At 39.2% G+C, this 20,373-nt stretch overlaps 1 protein-coding gene across 2 annotated transcripts in view; it reads right to left on the bottom strand.

The window, feature by feature from the left end:
- Positions 1-1,262: 1,262 nt before the first annotated feature.
- GPR158 (G protein-coupled receptor 158) overlaps positions 1,263-20,373 on the bottom strand; it is a 197,280-nt gene continuing 178,169 nt past the window's right edge. Inside the window, exons 8-12 of one of the 2 annotated variants that reach the window (XM_065832283.2) lie at positions 14,404-14,542; positions 9,886-9,991; positions 7,753-7,899; positions 6,180-6,999; positions 1,263-6,053 (exon numbers count right to left, since the gene is read on the bottom strand). In XM_065832283.2, coding sequence (XP_065688355.1) covers positions 5,548-6,053; positions 6,180-6,999; positions 7,753-7,899; positions 9,886-9,991; positions 14,404-14,542 — 1,718 coding nt within the window. In that variant the 3' untranslated portion in view covers positions 1,263-5,547. Of the gene's footprint in view, positions 7,000-7,752; positions 7,900-9,885; positions 9,992-14,403; positions 14,543-20,373 lie in introns of both variants that reach the window. The other variant, XM_065832282.2, reaches the window with a different exon arrangement.

Genomic DNA, 20,373 nt, shown 5'->3' with positions numbered 1-20,373 from the left:
GGAAAATCTCCAGGCCTTTTTTTTTTTTTTTTTCTGATATCTGGACTTCTTACTTACCAAGGACTTGTACCAAGTTCATTTACTGAACATAAGTAATTATTTTCCCCTTCTCTCCCCCTCATGTCCCCATCACGCCTGATACCATGACTCAGACTGGTTACCCAAATGGCAGCATTTAAACCCAGGAGGCACTGGGAAGGGTACAAATGAATATACATATGTCTCTGCAAGAACCCAGCAGAACTCCTATGTCAGTAATGGGTCATTAAAAAAACAGGGATGATGACAACAAACTAATTGAATCTAACTATCTGTATTTATGCAGACATAAGGACTTACAAAGGTTGGGCTGAATGAAACACTCATCTAGCACCATATCCAGTAGTGGGTGATAATGGAATGAAAACTGGGTGATAATGGAAAGACAGTTCTCCTACCTAGCAGCCATCTACAGATTAGGGATTTAAGAATTTTGTATCCACCATTTTCAGGGATCTTGGTCAATTTCTCTTACATGATCTCTCCAGTGCTTTTTGAACTCATGATATCCACAGCAATCTCTGAAAGTGAGCTCCACAATTTATTTTTGCCACATGTAGAAGAAAACTTCATTTGTTTTCAACTGCTCTGTGATGGCTGCCTTGGGTGTCCCATAGTTTCTGCACGACAAAACTCAGCAAATACCAGTTTCCTAATTACCTTTGGACCATTTGTAATTTTATATAGGTCTCATCCCTCTCTCAGTCACCTCTCTAGCAAGCTACACAAGTAGCAGCTGGTGCAGTCACCCTCACACAGCAGCCATTCTCAGTCTCTGATCACCTTTGTTATCATTCTTTGTATCTTTCCTATGTGTTAGATATATATTTTAGATGAGGAACCCAGGCATGCACACATATGGTACAAATGAGCTATAAGATTTTACAATGCTATCTATTTACTTCCTAATATTTTCTAACATTCTATTTACCATTACATTCAGCCAAATACAGCACGGACCCTACAATTTTGATCTCAAAATTGCAGCTACTGAGAAAAGAGAGCTGCCAGTCATGATATTTCCTTAACCTGAAATCCTGAACACAGTACACATCTGGTCGAAAGGCTGATGTCTAGAAAATACAAGGAATATCCAGAAAATGCTAATGTCATGTTCAGATCATGTAAGCTGTAAAACTAAGTTATTTTACAAGTTTGATGAAAAACCTGTTTGGTTTGGATCAGTAATGACTTCAGAGAATCACAACACAAAAGCCTGCAGATAGTTTTCATATAAATGTGCTTTATTGCTGAGAAGTTACATTATTTACATGCTGCAACACATTACAACATAAATCTATCAAGTATTTCATGGTGGATGCTGTTGGTTGCCAGATAACATTGTTATAAGAACCACATTATAAAGTGAAGAGACTTACAGCTTTATATACTCTACAACTTGAGTAGCTAAAATGTTAAAAGTCAAAAGGCAGTGTTTTCTCAGGCCTGCCTGTTGTCATATGCATGCAAAAGCCTAAGGAGAGCAAATATAAAAGTATTGTCCAGTTTCAGGTCTATGATGCCACCAAAGCTGATGATAGGTGTGTACTGATTTATATTTTAAAGCATATAATCTTGCATAAATTATACAAGTCTCATAAGATTGGTATAAATCTAATTATTTATAAACCATGGCTTAGAAATAAAGGAGAAATGCAGCTTGCACATGCATTTAAAAGGATAACCGAGCAAATGTTTGTGACCTTAGTGTTTATTATCTTTTCTCTTAACAGATCTGCTAGAAAACATGTTAATTCTAGAGCTGCACTTCTCTTGGCTGAATAATGACAATGAAACTCCAGAAAAAGACAATTAAGCAATCTAGCCAATATATGCTGGTGGAGAAAAATCTATGAAATACAGAACATTATTTATGCCTAACTTAGTATGCCTTCATTAAGCAATGTTTCTAGCAGCATCATAGTGAAATAGAATAGTTGAGTGAAGTTTGGCCCCTCATTTTCTTAAATGCAAAATAATTTAAAGTCCCAGTTGAATCTGTAGCCCAAATATCAGTTGCTAAATAATCTGGAGAAAGCTTTATTGCTTTCTAAAGGGAAAGTTCTCCAACTGTATCAGTCTTAGGAGATGTGACTACAAGAAGCCTAAAGAACCATAAGAGACAGTTTTTAAGAAGTGAAAGGGTCAGGATGAAAGAAAAAAAACAATCAAGAATATACAAGCCAATGCCTTCCCTGGTAAATCAGCCATCGTTCTTCTGCTTGTCCTGCCACTGGGCTGTTTCACACCAGCCAAGGAATGGGCTTTGTTTCTGTGTTTCTAATGAAGTTACCTTTTAAAAAAGAAAGGGAACAGAAAACAAGCAAGGAACAGTAGATAGGTAGCGGTGGCACAGATAAAATCATGCATGAAGGGCTTGGCCCTGCCAGTGATGGCAAGGCAGTGGTACCGTGTGGATGCTTTGCTGACGTGGATCCCCTCGTCCTTGGTGCATGTTGCACCATGACACGGCTGCTGCAGAGCAGGGGCAGCGTGTCCTCGCTCAGCCAGGATGTGTAGGAGGGAGGGCAAGAGGAGCAAGGGCAACGGGGCTGGCGCCTGCTCCTTGTGACCACCTGTCTCTGAGGGGCAGTGAGTACATGCAAACATCTTTCATGACTCCATCACAGATGTCCACTTCTAACCACAGCGCCTGGCTCTGACACAGCGATGATTCCCATAGGCGAGTCAGGGCAACCTGACATGAGCTGTCCTCACCACCCCGTTCATACAAAGCACCGCTGAGATGAGCTGTGAAACCTCCCTTTGGGGACAGGTCACCACGCTCAGCAGCCATAAAGCTGTGCATCTCTCTGCACACAGGGTCAGTGCGCTCCTGGAGGGCTCCCAGAAAGCGGTGTTCCCAGGATGGACTTCTTCCCATGCAGTGAAATGCAGGGTTACTTTTCTCTCTGAAGAGCTGATCAAAGCCCACTGAAGTTGATGGAAAAGTTACTGCTGAACCCTGTTAGCATCTGGGACTCGGGAGAATCTGGGCACACCAGGTCTAACCTCAGCTTTTTTCCACACTAAGCAGAGAGCTGGATTTGGGCTGCACAGGGGATGTCACTGGCACTGTGTGTGCAAAGTGGGTGCACAGATGTCCAAAGCACTCAGACTTGGATGCCTGACTCCCTTTCACAGGTGAACAGGGATTCTGGGCTGCCAGGGTCCCGATCAGAAGATCTGTGTTGAAGGCAAAGACCAGATCTCCTAGGCCACAATTACACCCTACAAAAAAGGGGCAGGCAAATCAGACAAGCCCAGGTTAGCAAAGACCTAAGTCAGTGTGTCCCCATGGTGGAATCAAGCACTGTCCACACTAATCAGGCTGATTGGGATAGTTCAGCCCACTTTAATCTGGAGCTAATATGCAGAATTTAGGAGCGAGACCAATGTGTTCAGACAGCACTGAAACCTGAGCTACTTGTCCTCAGCTGGCTCAGGTGTCGCCATGTTCCAGGTTTGGGCTTAGCAGAGGCAGTAGGAAGATCAGATCTGTCTTGATCTGTCTGTGTAGATGTGCCCATAAACTCCTGTGCTTTTTTAAAGGACAAAAAAAAAAGTCCTCTTCATACCAAGCTTTTCTAAGTCTCTCTGCTCATTGCATTTTATCTTAAGCCACTTTTTCTATGATGCCACAAAAATCAGTTTATACTACATACGTGTATGTGCATGTGTATATTAGATATGACATTTTTATATATATTAAACATATATAAATATCTATTTTTTATATATATATATTTTATATATATTAAACAACACATTCTGTTCAATCATCCTCATTTCACATTCTTCCACTGAATCCCATCACTTCTTTCAAATTGAACAAGTTCTTTAGGACTGAGCTGTCTTTGTTTTGAAGTACTGTATGTATAGCCAATTCTAGCGAATAGCACTTCACTGGCACTGCATTTAGATGCCTGAGGGTATTTTATTATTTGTGCTACTCCTCAGAATCTTTACAATATGTGTTCAGGCCCTGATGGTGTGCCATCACTAGGACTTGCAGTTGTGAATGGGACGGCTATGAATTGAGATAATATGCATGATAAGGACGGTAGGTATTACTGAAAGTTAGCACTGTATTAAACACAAACTTTTACTGTAAATGTACATATAAATAAAAAAAAAAAATCGAAGCATTTTGGAGAGTGGGAGAGAGATGCCACCGCTTCCATTCCCACTACCTCTTACAATTGTGTATGCAAGGGGAGTAATATTTTTGACTCCTCTCCTGACTTCAAAAGCCAATTTTTGGAAGTTTGCCAACAGGAATAAACAGTGCACTGTTGTTCTATATGAGCCAGCTAACAGAGTTGTCTGGTTTGAGTAAAACAGGTTAGCATTTCTGGTGTAGATTCATTGTTGTTCTTGCTTGTCTTATTCAGCAGCATATGCTCAGTATGAAATACTGAACAAGATCATCATCATCCATGTTTAAAGTAAGAATTCTGGTTTGTTAGATGATATTTTCCAATTAGTAACAAACAACAGATATGTTGTCCTAAGACTTATCAGAATATGCAGCTAAGACGACTGAATTTCCATTATTAACCAAGTCTATGAACATTAACAGGGAAGTGCATAACAAGTAACTTACAGCATATAAAAACCCTGAATAATACAGTATCAAACTATAAATTTAAATAACAGTGAGTAAACAAAAAAAATCACTATATAAATCATAGGAAAGGGGAAAAAAAGATCTCCAAAGCTCAAAGGAACTTCCCAATATGAATTACGGCTTCCATAGCCAGTGAAAGATTACTGCAATTACATATATATAAACCAAAAACTCTACAGCAGGTACTTTAACTTGCAATTAGAAGACAGTATCTGTGAATTGCATAAATGTGTTGTTGTGTCACATAATATCAAAGTCATTTGCAAAAATTATACAATCTGGAATGCTTTAGTATGAGACACAACAATGTACTTAAACACACAGTAATAAGAAAATGAGAGCAATCATTATATAAAATGTATTTTTGGGATGCATTGAGTTAGCAGTGCTATCTAGATTAAATATGTAAAGTGAAAAGTCGTCATATTGATAAGCTGCTCACTGGTACTCCTTTTTGACATCAGGACATTTCTGTGCCCTACTTCTGCTGGATCTTTAAAGTCCCAAGGGCAAGTGAAAGCCAATTGTGGCATTCAGAAATTATTCAGTTAAGATCTACGCTGTGTGTTTGTAACCACCATATTTTTTCCTTTAAAAGAGAAATTATTTCATAAAGGCAGGTTTCTTTCATTGAAACAGTAAAATCCTTGGAGCAGGGACCATATTCTGGGCACTGCTAATCAAACTGTTGGCACTAAACAAATAAATAATAATAACATTAATGATAATTTACTTCACTTAAATCCTACTTATTTGTAGTGCTGATTCCCTTGATTTTAGTGATACTCCTTAGGAATTTTCAGATCCTTTTGGCCTAAGTCCCCTTTGTCTTTCCTGTTGTCTTTCTTCTCGATGTCGCTACTCAGTCCAAAAGCCTCTTATTTTCGAGGTGTTGCTGTTTTATTTGCACTTATAGCAAAGGTGTTTGATAAAGCTACACTTCTTTCTGCATTTGTTAAATCTGGTGTATCATACTCCCAAGGGCAGACTTCAGCTCGAGATGCTAAAGGTTGCTGCAAGTAACTACTTGGCTTATGGGAGTCAGATGAAAGCACATTTCCCTCGGAAGAGGCATTTTTTTTCTGTTCTGCCAATTTATTGAGGTTTTCTTTTTCTGCTGCTTTCTGGGGCAGCTCCTCCCACTCCCCAGGACAGGTATTAGGTGCATATCTATTAACATTCTCACACTTAAGCCCAGGGGAGACCTGAGACTTGGAATTTGACTGTTTTTTCTCATTTTCAAAGGCCTGCTGCTCTTGTGTCTCCCAAGTGGCTGCCTCCACCTTCTCTGAGCTCTTTTGATTTGACTGTTGATACCCTTCAGGTGTCTTCAGCTTATGATGAGTCTTCCCCTTTGGCTGGGAAGGGTGGTTTTTCTCTGACTCTGAGGAAGCAATAGACACATGTTTTTGAACTTTAGAGTCAGAAGGCACAGGACCAGGAGTTTGGTCATATAATTCCCAAGGACAAACTTCTCCTATGTCGAAATTGTCCTTGTGCAGAGACTTACCTGGGCCTGTGTCTGGATTTGCAGGTGTTTGACTAACCCTTTGCTGTTTCATAATTCCAGATTTATGGGTTTTCTTCGTTTCCTCAGAGTGGGTTTCCTTCCGGTGGGAATCTTTATGCTCCCCTTTATCGGAGGCCAAGTGCTTTTTGCTGGCCTCCTTACCCTTCTGCTGAGATTTGTGAGTTTTAGTGCTTTCTTCTAGACTTTGTGTTTTACTTGTTATTCCTAGAGTCTTTTCCTTGGCACTAGCAATAACACTGAGGGATTTTTGTAACACAGATGTTCTTGGATGCAGAGGCTTCTTATCACCACTTAAGTTATGTGCACTTACTGATTTGCACACCAAAGGGACCGATTCAGTGGAGACAGCTTCAACTTTTTCCAGGGCATTTTTGGTTAACTTGTTATCATTCAAAGAATCCAAATGAGAATTCTCAGCAGCTGTAACTTCTGTGCTTTCTGTAGTTAAGCTGTTCGGTTCTTCTGTTTGATCCCTAACATGATCATAACTGCTGTGGGACTTCTTTAATGAAAATACTCTGTTTTTCAAAGTCTCTTCTTTTGGCTTTGCAGAACTCATGGACTCCTGTGGATTTTTTCTCAGCGTGGCTGTGTTCTTCACAGCACTGTGCTCCATCAGGTCCTTCTCGTCCCTGGAGCATTGCCTGGTGACTGTCTCAGGGATTTCTGTAATACGTCGCATTATCGAGCGCCCCAAGCCCTTTTTAGAGCACCTTTTTTTCTGGAGATGTGGGTTATTAGCAATCATCTTTTTCCTTTTATAGATTTCAAGCTGGGCATATAGTTTCTTCAACTCATCCTGCAAAGCAAAGTGAATGGCAAAACTAGTACATATAGAGGGAGTCCAGTCAAACAAGCAGCCTGATGAATGCACTACCCATTGCTCTAAAAATGGCATTAAACATATTTCGCTGTATTTTCTAATTCTTGAATATGCCATTTCTCCATCAACTTGAACCCCACTTTTCCACTTCAAAAAATAAACTCAAGCTCCGTGCACAAACATGTCACCTTCCACAGCTGTGCATCATATAGCATGCACAATTCATATGCATTCATGCTGTGTGTTTCAGATTTCACAATGCTGTGGTGCATGCTTTCCTTCTTATTCCTTATTCCAGGAACATAAGCCCTTTTATCACGTAAGATACGAATACAGTATTTTTTCTGTTAATCACATGTTTTTAAGATTTTATGTTACATAGTTATGTATAGTTATGCATGTGTTATATACAAATGAATAATCACACTGACACCAAATCCTGTTAGCACTTCAAGATAATTCAAAGAGCCTATGTAAACTGATAAACAGCTCTTGCTATGGATGATTCCCCCTCTTTAGCCTCCAGTATGACTTGTGCTATAACCAGTAATGCAGTGAATATTTTCCATGAGATTTTACACAACCTGATACCACAAACACTGAGACCTAAGATGGCCTGTTTCAGCTGATATCTGAAGAAAAAAAGTCAAATGGATGCAATTCAGAGTTAACTTGTACAAAAAAGCGTTGTTCTTGAAAATAAATGATATTTCAATGAGTTATATATACCCGAATATCCTCAGGATCCAAACTATGTTCACTCCATGCTGAATTGATACTGCTGTTCAGATAGGATCCAGATCGACCCATATCAAGCTCATCTTCATAAGCTTCTGTAGCTATATCATCTCTTGGGTTATTGCTTGAATGTGAAAACTGCAATAAGTATTCATAAAAAAGAGGTTGCCATCAGTGCAAAATTTACTTCAACATCACTGTAAGAGTTTACATCAACAGTTATTACAGCACAACGATCCTTCTGCGGATTTCATGTGATTTTCTGAACTCGAAATACTAGCTATAGGCATCACTGGCACAAGTATTGTCCTACAGAATATCAGTATTGTACGGAAGGAACTCTTCTTAATGATGGCTTAACTTGACAAATCTTAGTGATTTGTATAAGAAAAAAAAAGTATTTATTTTAATGCTTATTTGAGCTTCTTTAAATGGTATTTAAATTAAGCTAGTACATAAATAGACGGTCAGCCAGTGTTTCCAATTAGACTGCTAAAACCATAAGACTTTATTCTGTAGTCCATATTGCTGAACAAGCCTGCAGAAAACAAATCTCCCATTTTAGATCCTAACCCTGAAAAGGAAGAGATGAGGTGGAAAAAAAATAAATAAACGGATAAAAAGCAACCCGATCTAGTTGAAGATGTCCTGGCTCATTGCAGGAGAGCTGGACTAGACGACCTTTAAAGGTCCCTTCCAACCCAAACCATTCTGTGATTCTATGAAAAAAGGACACAAGTTAATCTCTCTCTTCTAAGTTTTAGCAAATGCTCAGATCAAGAGTTTGAGAGAGGTCGTCAGCTATTTATTTATTCATATTGATTCACTCATCTGTAGTTAATATTGTCCACACAATCATCCATCCTTAGAACTTTATGAATGGAACTAAACCTTGTGATTCTTCTCTTAATTCCCTGAATTTATTGCTGTGCTGGAAGAAAAGTCTGTGTAGTGTTACACAGATAATAAGCTAAAAATGGAAATGTTGATCAGTAGTTATGAGTCAGCTTCAGAAAGGTCAACACATTTTCTAGGTTAGTCCAGAAAGACATTTTTGAAGATACGCAATAAAGTATATGAAGATAAAATAGAAAATAGTATGATTATTGCTAAAGATCAGAAAAGTCATTTAAAATAAAACAAGGTTATTCAGTATTAAGGTGGCATCGATGTGTCCCCTTATTATGACTGTTTAATGTATGTATATTTGACAGTTATCAGCACACCCTGTTCTGACACATAGGCAAAAGACAGGAATAGCAGCTTCATCAACCTGAAAGTTCTATCAACTTGAACTGCTTAGTGACCTTCCTTCATATGTAGCTTTCACTTTTCCTGTTCTCTTTGACTCTTGACTTCTTGATTAATATTACTGGTCATTTCAAAAGCCATCATAAAATCATTCCCTTTTCTGGGGTACTGTCTAAGATGAAAGCTCCATTCAAACTCTGTGGACTGGTTCTAGAAGCAGGTGGAGCTGCCTGCAGTTCTCCTGCCCCTGGTGAGATGGACATATCGTCACTCTGCTCCCAGCTCTCCTCTCCTCTTCTCCTCTCCTCTCATGTCCCAGGCATCCTCATCTTCTTAGCCAGCATGATTCCCAGTTCCATATCATGGGCCACATCTGTCTCAGCATACAGCATCCATCTGTCCCAGACTCTGACTCACAAAGAGCTCCTTTTTCAGCCTATAACAACTGCCTGGGTTAAATCCCAGCATCTCTATCTCATGGCTAGTCCAAGCTCCTCATTCCAGTTTTATTTAGCAGTCCATCCTGGCCTTTCTATCCCCTTGCCTAAACTCTTTGTCTGATCTCAGCTAACTCTGGCAGCAGCGTGGTCACCCAAATATCTGAAATGAGCATCATTAGACAAGATTCTTTCCCCCTTGGATTAATGACATCAAAATTTTTAGTACTTTAAACCCCTGGAATTTTGAAAGCTGAATTTAATGTTGAAAATATATAGGAGTTTTTAAAATAAAAAATATACAGCTTTTTAGGTAACACAGCCAAATTTTACATCCTTCTTTTCCATCAGTTGCTTGCTGATTTTATACAGCATTGCTTCTGCCTGACAACATTTCTCTTTCTCAGTCTTGGCAAAAGAAAAGAGACTCGAATACCTTAGGGATCAGAAGTAACCCAACAGTGACTGTCACAGTCAAGTGTGTGTGTGCAAAGAACAGCATCAGCATCCAGTCAGACTGAAGTCTTGAAGCAAGAATGAATCTGAAAAGAGAGTTCAGGGTTGCAATTCACTGCCTCTTCTCCAGTGCATTAGATTTAACATTTTTAATATTCCTTAGGATTCTCTCGATTGAAAGGCCAAATACAACTGGTTTTGTTCTGTACTGCTTTCATACAGGCTAAAAATTACATTCACATGCTTTACTTATATACCACAATTTCAAAACAACAACAAAAAAAACCAAAAACAAAACAAAAAACAACCCACAAACAAACAAAAGAACCAACAAAACAAGCCAAAACAAAATATAAAAAGAAGCAGCAGACCGTAAAGGATATTTGCTTATTCCATCTTTCTCCCTCTATTTAGCTGTTTTTTCGGATGGTTTATATTGTCACAGCTTCTTAGGCCTGAACTGAGTTATGGCAACTGACGTACATAAAGGATCTGAACAGATGATTTTAGGTTAAGTAAGCACACCTACTACGATATAAAAAAAGGCAGTGAACTTCATAAATATGGGACGTCCACGGATTGCAGCTCCAGAGTGTGGCTGAGAAGCCTTTAAAGAGAGAACTGAACGGAAATGCATTTTAGTGTGGAGCAGGGAAATTGTCTTGATTGCAGCACTGCCCAGCTCAATGCTGCAAGGCCCAAGAGGCCTGTGAATGCTGGGGAATGAGCGGCTGAGCCTCCCAAAGGAAGCAATTCCTGGCTGAGCTCTCTGAAGGAGCAGAAGAACAAGCTCTGCAGTTAACGCTAGCTGGAGTGTGCTTGGCTTATCTGCTCTACGGAGCTCCCAAAGACAGAAATGGCAAGCAATGCAATGGATTAATGCATGGACCACTGGATTGTAATTTGCAGGTTTACAACCATCACTCAGACAGAAATGACGTTTTCAACTTATCCAAGTCCACAGATGTACATTTTGCAGAAGCTTTTGTTAACAGAAACAGTCTGGCATGAAACACTGACTTATATGCCATAATAACACGGTCATAATCTCTTGTTCGATACTTTGTAAATTAAATGTTTAATGAACACAACAAAATATTGTAATTATTTTTTACAGGGATGTTGCTGTTGAGGTGTACAGGGATAGGGGGAGGCTCAGGCCTGAGGGTTAGCTAAGTGAACACAGCACAAGAATTATTGAAGACAACATGAGAAACTGCTGGATATAACAAATAACAGAGCGAAAAGTGAACAAGTTACAGGCAGTGCTGTGAGCAAGATTCCACAGGTGGTTAATGGGGAGTCATTTGAAAGATGGCCCAACTTCACAGGTAATTGAAGGGAGCATTGGGGTCCTTTGGGAAGCAGAACTTGCAGGCGCAGCGGACCCGATGTAACCATATCAGTGACAGCATATAAGGCTGTGATTACCTAGTGAATTCTATCAGAAATACCAAACTCAGCACAGATGTAGCAAAACTGGGACCAACAGGAAAAAAGTAATGAGGGGTGGGTTGTTTATTTGGGAGAAGACAAGGACAGAGAGTGGCTAAGGCAGATGGGGGAAGAACAAGCATGGAAAGAAGGCGGGATAAAAGGGGATAGTGACATGTAAGCAAGTTGTCACTGGCTGTGCCCTGTACCTGATCACCGCAGTATCTTCTGTCTTCTCATTGAATCCTTCTCCTAATGTCTGTGTGATCTCACTCTCTATGCAGTGCATATGTATATGTGCAATTCACAAGCAAACTTCAGGCTGGACTAGCCAGCATGTGGGAGACCCGTGTCTCGGAAGACCCAAGGTCTCAGCCTGTAACTGAGTATGGGGCCCTAAGCCCAAAGATGGATATTGGATTGGCTTAAGGCTTGTGCTCATATTTGAAGGGCCTGTGAACACAGCATGTCTGTGAACCCACACGGGGTGCAAGTCTCATTAGTGAACCTGATCAGCTACAGAGGAGGAGCAAGGTCAGGCTGTACACGCTGGACCCGCGCTGGTCCATGTGGCTGGCCCTGGATTGCGTATGGCTGCACTGGGGTGGGTGTGCTCAGCCTCGCTAGGCCTGCCAAGAAACTGCAGAGCCACATCCATCAGACAGAGACGGGACAAAGCTCCCAAGTCTGGTTGCCCACCAGATCTGGCTAACCTTAACAGCTCCAATCCTCAAATTCCGTGAAGGCTTTTTGCTTGTTTTATGTGTGGAATCTTGACTGATTAAGGTATCCATGCCACACCCCTGAAAGCAAAATAACATCTGCAGTAGCCATTCAGACTTGCAGATATGGGGTTTCTATTGGAACGAGATTTATTTCCATATTAACTTTTTCTCAGCAACACAAGAGAAAGAGCGATGCAGGAATTTAATGCTATGCTGACCTGAAGATAATAAAGAATCCTCTGTTTCTGAAATGGGAATACTCATTTTAAAGGAAAGCAAAACACAAAGAGTCTGAGGTTTTGTTTTGTGCTCACATCAATCTTATATCAGCTGTGGGAATTTTCAGACTGGATGGCTGCCTCCTAATAGCAGCTGTCCTTCAAGGCTCCAGTGCTTCATGACAACTCAGATATGTCCTATAAATCTGAGTCTTACATTTCTGCTCTTTCAGTTACATCCAGAACTTGGTGGGAAAATTAGAAGGGAAAAAAAAAAAAAAAAAAAAGAAGTAAGGAAATGTGAACTTCAAAGAGATGAGAGTATGACTTGTGTATACAGAAATGGACATAATCTCAGGAGGGATCATGTACATCCAGTGCATTTTATTCATTCCTGTCCATAAACAGTACATGATATTTCTGCAACAAACCAGCATGTAGCAGACAGAGCGAAAAAATCAATAAAAAAATGTACTTTTTTTTTTAATATAAAGAAGGAGGAACAAAATCAGCAGACCTTAGGCTGAAGGAACAGGATCCTCACTAGGATAAACTGGAAGACATGGTCCTTTTGTGTCTCCTTCATAAGGCATGTATTAAAATGTCACATTTCCCCCTTTTCTCCTCTGTTTTATCCAACATTACTTTAATCCTGTCCTATTGTTAAAAGAAACTTGCAGCCACCATAATAGCTCTCCTAATGAGCTGAACTGTATCTTCTAAGATGGCCCAAAATATGGTTTAGGAACATTCATTAACGGGAGAAAATTTTGACTGAGTAGCTGTCATATCGGTTATAATCAATTCAAAAGTATTGTAACTGAATTTTATCTCTATTAGGAATGAAAAGAAAAATGCTTCCATAAAATACAAATTCTAAACATTATTTTTGAGATGCTTGTGTTGGGGGGTAAAGAAGATTTTGAGAGTATGTGGATGTTGAGATATGGGGTTAGGACGTGAAAGAAACAAAAAGTTGCAAGCATAAAAAGTCTATTAAATTTTATAACAATGACAGGGGAAAAGAGCACCTGGAAGGAATACAGATTAAAGATTCGCTTTGCTGATGTTTACTCAGAATAAATAATGTCTCATGGAAGCAAACATCAAGATGGCAGAAACAAATGTGATTTCCAAGACAAACCAAGGAACAGAGAGAAGTATTTGAAGACTGTCATCAAGCAATTAAAAAAGGAAAGGGTAAAGGGTAAAGGGTAAACGGGGGAGGGGAGGGGAAAGGAGGGGAGAGGAGGGAAGGGGAGGGGAGAGGAGGGGAGGGGAGGGGAGGGGAGGGGAGGGGAGGGGAGGGGAGGGGAGGGGAGGGGAGAGGAGGGGAGTAGAATCTTACTAGATAAGGTTTGTCAGGAGGGAAAGGAAGGTGTGAGAATGTCATAAGAAAATCATAAGAATCTCTTATAGCATGATATGAAAATGATGTTATCCTGCTTTTTTGAATTTTCCAGGATCAATTCATTTTTACAGAGTACTCTATAGGAAAGGCTATATGCCTATATAGCAATTTTCACATAGCTCTGCAAAGACCCTTATTTATTTCTTATTATTCTAATAATTTACAAGTATGAAATGTAAAGCTCATTAGAAACCTTACAAGAAACATGTGCTTTAAATCACTGTGACAGCATCATATGCATAACAATTTCTTATGTCAGCATATACAACACTATGCTCCATGCACAAACCAGTACAATTATCTGAACATCCAGCTGCCCCTTGCCGATCTGTTATACACCAGGAAAAGTTCACGTAAACCAACATTCTTACCTGCTGTTTTTCTAGGGATACAAACCAGTGAGCAGTGTGTAAATGACTGAAGACAGACAGTAGTTTTGCTATATCTAATTTATCATATATACTGAACTTTGATCCAAGAACATATTAGCTAGCTATACTGAAAACAACCCTAATTATAGAATTAACAAGTTGATTGTACATATTCTTGAATCCCATGGGAACATTTTTAAGTTTAACAACACTTCATTTTCAGAATCAAATATTTATGAGCCTTTCCATTATGCGTCCTATCCCATTCACCCATTTTAATTTGCATCATATGAAACCTGAAAGATAAATAGTTAATTACTAGATCTACAGATCACTTGCCTAATCGTATGGAATATAGCAGAGATAATGAGCTCATTGTGAACTGCAACAGCCATATAACGTGGCTCATGAAATGCTGATGGGACTGTCCGCACTGCATAGCAGAGATAAACACCCCACAAGAGGAATAAAAATTCAGCTGTGAGAAGAACAAAAAGAAATAATTTGCAATTAGTTTTATATATGAAAAAGGAAGGAAATTTGAAGTACTATAGCATCTTCTGTATGTGTAAGTTTCTATGCAAAGACAGTATACACTCATACACATATATATGTACACACATAGGTATTCAAACTCTTTCGGATATTGTCACTGCACACGATACATTTGGTTTTAATTTTATACACTTATTTTTTCCAGATCAGGAACCTCCACGTTCATGATGTTTCAGTTTTTCAATTGACAAACTTTAAGACAATGTCCCATAATGTCTTGCTCGCTTTTCAAATTGGTACTATGGTAGTTTGACATCACTTAAAACAACAAGTATTTTTATTCATAGCTCTGGTTCTTGTTATAAGGCAGATACCACTGCTACTACTAAACTACAAGCTTTTTAAGACTAAAGTTTCATTTCAAAGGTTTATAACTCAGACATAACAATATATTTTGGGTTAAAAAAATTCCTCTGATCATGATAGTTAATTCTGCTGATGCCCATAATATGATGAGTCATTTCTGAGGGCCTAATGTAATTGTAAAACATGATGTGTTTATCTCCTTTAAGAGAAAAAACGAGTAAAGGAAGAAAGGAGAAGTAAAAGGTTAGGATTGGCTTAAACTATCCTGCTAGGGCTAACTCATCTGCACCCAGCAGTACTCTGACTTCGGTTTCCAGTAGACAGTCTGATGTGACATCATTTTGCCCATTGAAACCAACAGAATAATTTCATACCCATCTTGAAATATCTCCCTTTCCAGAAGAAAAGCCCCACAGCTCTGCCCAGTAGCTACGAGTAGAGCCGACGCCTGTGCCTCTTGCCTTGCAGTCTGGTTTGACAACAGCTGGAAGATGTTGAGACTACCCAGCAACACACAATTCCATGAGAGACCCCTGCAATGCCAGCACTGCTCTGGGCCAGCTTCCGAAATTGCGTGTGATCCCATTGTTGCTCATACACTGACACCATGATTCTGTGACTACAAAGTGAGCTCAGCCCATGGTCCTTCTGCTGCCCATGAGCAGGGTCAGCCAGCTCTGCAACACAAACCATCCTGTCCTGACAGAGCAGGAGCTGCCACAGCTCTCCTTGAATACTGACAGCACTCTGATGATCACCCGAACCCAAGCACCTAGATTTTACATGTTCTGGTAGGTGAGCTGAACCCTACCATAGCTCCTCAGCTCTGAAATTAATTTGATCAGCTGCTTTGGCAAAGTGAAAATCATTTAATAATATTTTTCTTGGTTTTGTGAGCTTGTGTACTTTGTCATTGCACCTTAAATTATCACTGACTGTACAGAAAGATAGAAAAAAAATACACTTATAGTAAAAAATAGTCACATATAGTACAACAGAAAATGAATTCTTTCTCATACTTTATTTGCTAGTACATGTTATTATACTGTAACTAGAACAGCCGATGAGTGACATCACCCTGTGGTGGTCGTCAGCAAATTATTACTGGCCTGATTTGGATAAGGATGCACATATTTGTGAAACCCCTTGTCAGCAACAGATTAAAATAAAACACCTGCACTGGATATCACATGAGAACAGGTCCTCTGGTTCCTCTACTTTTAATAATCCATAACTTCTGCAAATTACCTACATTATATTCTTACAGCATTTCAAAACTTCTAATTTTGCTATGAATCTCAGCTAAATTCAATCAGAGACAAATGCTGGTAAAACTAATTCAGTTACATAGATCTCTCTATGCTCCGCTAAAAGTTCGGTTTGAACTCTGAACAACACTTGGCAGGGTTCTTATTTTTATAAAAAATATATGGCCTGGCTTTAAGCCCATTATTTTTACTGGAACATATCCTACATAAACCTAGCAGTTTTACCAGTTACATAAACATCTGAAAAGGCATAATCCACATAATCCACACATGTTGCTAGTTTTGTATTCTTCCTCATCAAAATCCCAACAATAATAAAACTTTTGGCTAAGTAAAAGTTGACTTGGGACCTTACTGAGTGTCAATATGAAAAAATCAGGGTATGAATCTTCTGAGACTGTGTCCCAGCCTGGTTTTGAGCTCTACAAAAGCACGCATGTCTTCCCCATATCCCCTACATGCTTGGGCAAACTGGCTGTTACTTCCATTTCATTCCTATATAATTAGATATGCTACCACTGAATTCTATTACTCTGGTTTCTTAAAAATACCTACACAGGAATGACCTACTGAGCCACCTTGTGCCTGAAGTTTTTTTCTGAGCAAGTGGAATACAGATTTTCCTTCAATGATATAGCATTAAAGGCTCATTTACAAATGTAAGTCCACTTGCCTTGCATGTGCACAATCATGGCACTAAAATGTACTGCCCTTCAGAGCAATGAAATTTATTGCTCTAATTGCTCTGTATTGATTTAGAAGAAACTGAAAAGGAGAAAATTGTTAGAATTAGGTTCATAAAACCAAATAACTGTATTTTACTGTCCTATGTTCTAGGGAAAATCTTATTATTAATATGGTTCAGCAGGTATTCCCCAGAACCTGCCAAATAGCCTATTTCCTCTCATTTTGCCTTTCGTCCAAAGTGTCCGTACAGAAAACAAAACAAAACAAAACAAAACAAAACAAAACAAAACAAAACAAAACAAAACAAAACCAAACCAAAACCACACAAACATAAAACCCCATAACCCCCCCGCCCCCCAAACACAAGCAGCAGAGCTGAATAGATAATTGTGAAATAAGCACCATAATCCACAAAACTACCCAAGGTCGATTCCTCTTTCCCTTCCTGCACTGAAAGAGAAGAGCCCCAAGCCTCTTACTGATCGGAAAGATCAGCTACAGGTGCCAACAGAGGCTGAGAGTCTGAAAAAAATTGGCTTTTAAAGGATGAAAATACATCTATAAAACTCTGTGTGCTGGAGGTATTCTTACTTAAACTAGAGAGTGTGGGCCAAATTCTGATTATTTTTAGCAGAAAAAAAAAATCTCAGTTTGAAGATAACTAAGAATTAGGGTTTCTTGGTTGGTTGGTTGGTTGGTTGGTTTTAATAGAGATTGAAAAAAGCCTTCAAGGTATCTCAGAAAGCAAACAAAAGTGAAAAAGCTACAACCCCCCCTAATATAAAACAATTTCAATGAGCTGGAGTAAGTAGGAATTACAGTAGCCTTTGATCTCCAGATCTGATTAATCCTGAAAATTTCACCGTTTTAAGTTTCTCAATCATTGTTAAAAGGAGTTCCTGAGACTACAAGAGGAGATTTCTCAGTATTAATATCCTGGAGCATGGCAGTATTTTGTGCCATTTACTGCACAATGCTTTTATAAAAGCTTTATATTTACAGCAGAGCTGGCATTCCTGTCTGCAGATAATAATTAGTGTGACATCTGGTATGCAACACAGAGAATAGCTTTTAAAATATAAGGTAAAATAACAGAGTTCCTATACTTGTTAAGCCCAATGTCACACTAACTGCATTAGCAACAACAAATAAAACAGACTGATAGAAAACCAATTTATTATCCAAACCACTAATTACAAAGCTTAAATGTATCACATGGAAGTTGTGCTTAAGAGGGGAGATCAAGTTCACATAATTAGCCACAGACCATTAGTGCAATTTTTAATAAAAATCTGAAGGTATGATACAATTTTGCTGTATGGCAAAATGGCCTTTTTGGTTTCTCAATATAAAATCAGGTGACATGTTAATATATTGATTACACTGTTGAAAAACACAGATATAACTAACTTCAAATAGATAGATAATGGAGCACATCTGGCCACCATGTAGCAAGGTTCTTATGTACCTCTCATCTCTGAGGTCTTATTAGTTCTGTCTATGGCACACTAGTGACTGTTTTGTGCCAAGTATCTTTAATGATTCATATCTGTGAGATGTGATGTGAAATTTCTATTTGGCTGGCTGAATAGTTTTCCACTAAAAGCCTGGTCTAGAAGAGTGAATTCCTGACCACTAAAGGACTATCTTAGCATATTACAAACCTGCCAAGACCAAACTCAAAGCTCAAAACATGTGATCTTGTTCCTTTAAGTATGATTTATGATAAGGCTTATAAATTATCTCATTTTACTTATTAAACACAAGAACATGAAATACCTTATTTCCCCTTTCTGAAAAATGATGGAAATTCTTAGGAGAGAGCTGCTGACAGATCTCTGGACAGAAAATGTGAAGTCAAAACAATCAAGCAGAAAAGAGCTCTGTAAAACTTGCAGTAGCTACACTATAACTGTCCAAACTGGGCATTCAGATTTTGGGTGCACAAATAAGAAAAGGCACAATTGCTTTAAAAGCATGAATGGATGTAGATATGAATGGAAAGTAAGAGATGAAAACAAATTGTGGCCATGTGCACAAAGCAGTTGATCTTTAAATCTTGCTAGCCATTATGTTATTTCCACATCTTTGCACTATCTGATCAACCTGCTTAGTTACCTACTTTGGTGTCTTAAAACCATGCCCATCACATTTTTAGAAAATTGAGCACTTTGTAACTCTTAGCTTGGTCTTCAGATAGAGCGGACCAGAGTCATGCCCAGTGCCACTGGCTTACGAGTGCACCCTGTCCACTCACTTGCGATTTGTTTAGGCCATTGTTCATATCCTGCATCTTCTGAACACGAACAACAGGGATATATGTTCACAGCACATGATACCTATCTGCTCTACAGAGAAAGACAGACTCAGGGTTGGTATTATTGATTTAAACTTCCTCTGAAGATCTGGATTAATACTTTTACTAGGTTTTGCTAAACATCCAGTTGTCTGTGTTGCAAACTGTTCTTTCATCTTTAAAGCCAGTACAAGGCAAAGCCACATCCTGAGATGTCTCTGCGACATTTTATTTCAGTGTCCATTAGCTGAGCTGTGTCATGCCTCGCACAGCGTGGCGAATGCAGACTGACCTGCCCCTGCCTGTACAGCTCCCCGCACAAGTAAACTCCTGCTTTAATCCATATCCTCTCTCATTGCCTGCTCTGCAGATGTCTGTACTTCTCTTGGCTGCACAGAACTGCAGAGCAAGATATGATGACCTGAAATCAGTGATCAAAGTCGCTTTCTTCTCTTTCAAGATTCAGAAAAGTCATTGAGAGTCTCCTGATACTTGAGTGGGTATGAGAAGAGAACCCCTACAATGATAAACGGAGTAAAGGCAGTAAGGGCATGACTTCAGGAGAGGCAACAAAAAATGGATTCAGAAAAGCAAAGATCATCCCAGGAAACATGAAAAATCAAGAAATGTAAAACTGGATTTTTGAACTTGGCTTACACACTAACTGTTCTCGGAGGCCTTAGGAAAGTACTTCATCCTTAATTCTACAGCTTTGTTGTCTCTAAGAACTGGACAGCATTCCTCAGGCTTGACATGAGCATGAAATTTTTTACAGTGAGGGTGGCGGGACAATGGAACGGGTTGCCCAGAGAGGTGGTAGATGCCTCATCCCTGGAAACATTCAAGGCCAGGCTGGACGGGGCTCTGAGCAACCTGATCTAGTTGAAGATGTCCCTGCTCATGGCAGGGTGTTGGACTAGATGACCTTTGGAGGTCCATTCCAACCCAAACTGTTCTATGATTCTATGAAAAGAAAAATAATACATATGCAGCCTTAATTTGCTCTCTTTTGCATATATAATCTTCAGTTAACTATACAGTTTCTTAAGAGACCAGACTCATTTAAAGCATGGGACAGAGCAATTCCAGAGGTAAATCAAGGTTGGCTAACGAAGAAAGCTCTGTAATTCATTGCAAATGACATTTAGATATTTAGTGAATGAGTCAAAGAACTGCAGGTGAAAAAAGCAGTGTTGT

The sequence above is a fragment of the Patagioenas fasciata genome, chromosome 2 (genome assembly GCF_037038585.1).
Source record: "Patagioenas fasciata isolate bPatFas1 chromosome 2, bPatFas1.hap1, whole genome shotgun sequence".
NCBI lineage: Eukaryota > Metazoa > Chordata > Aves > Columbiformes > Columbidae > Patagioenas > Patagioenas fasciata.
This window is presented reverse-complemented; position numbering and strand designations above follow the sequence as displayed.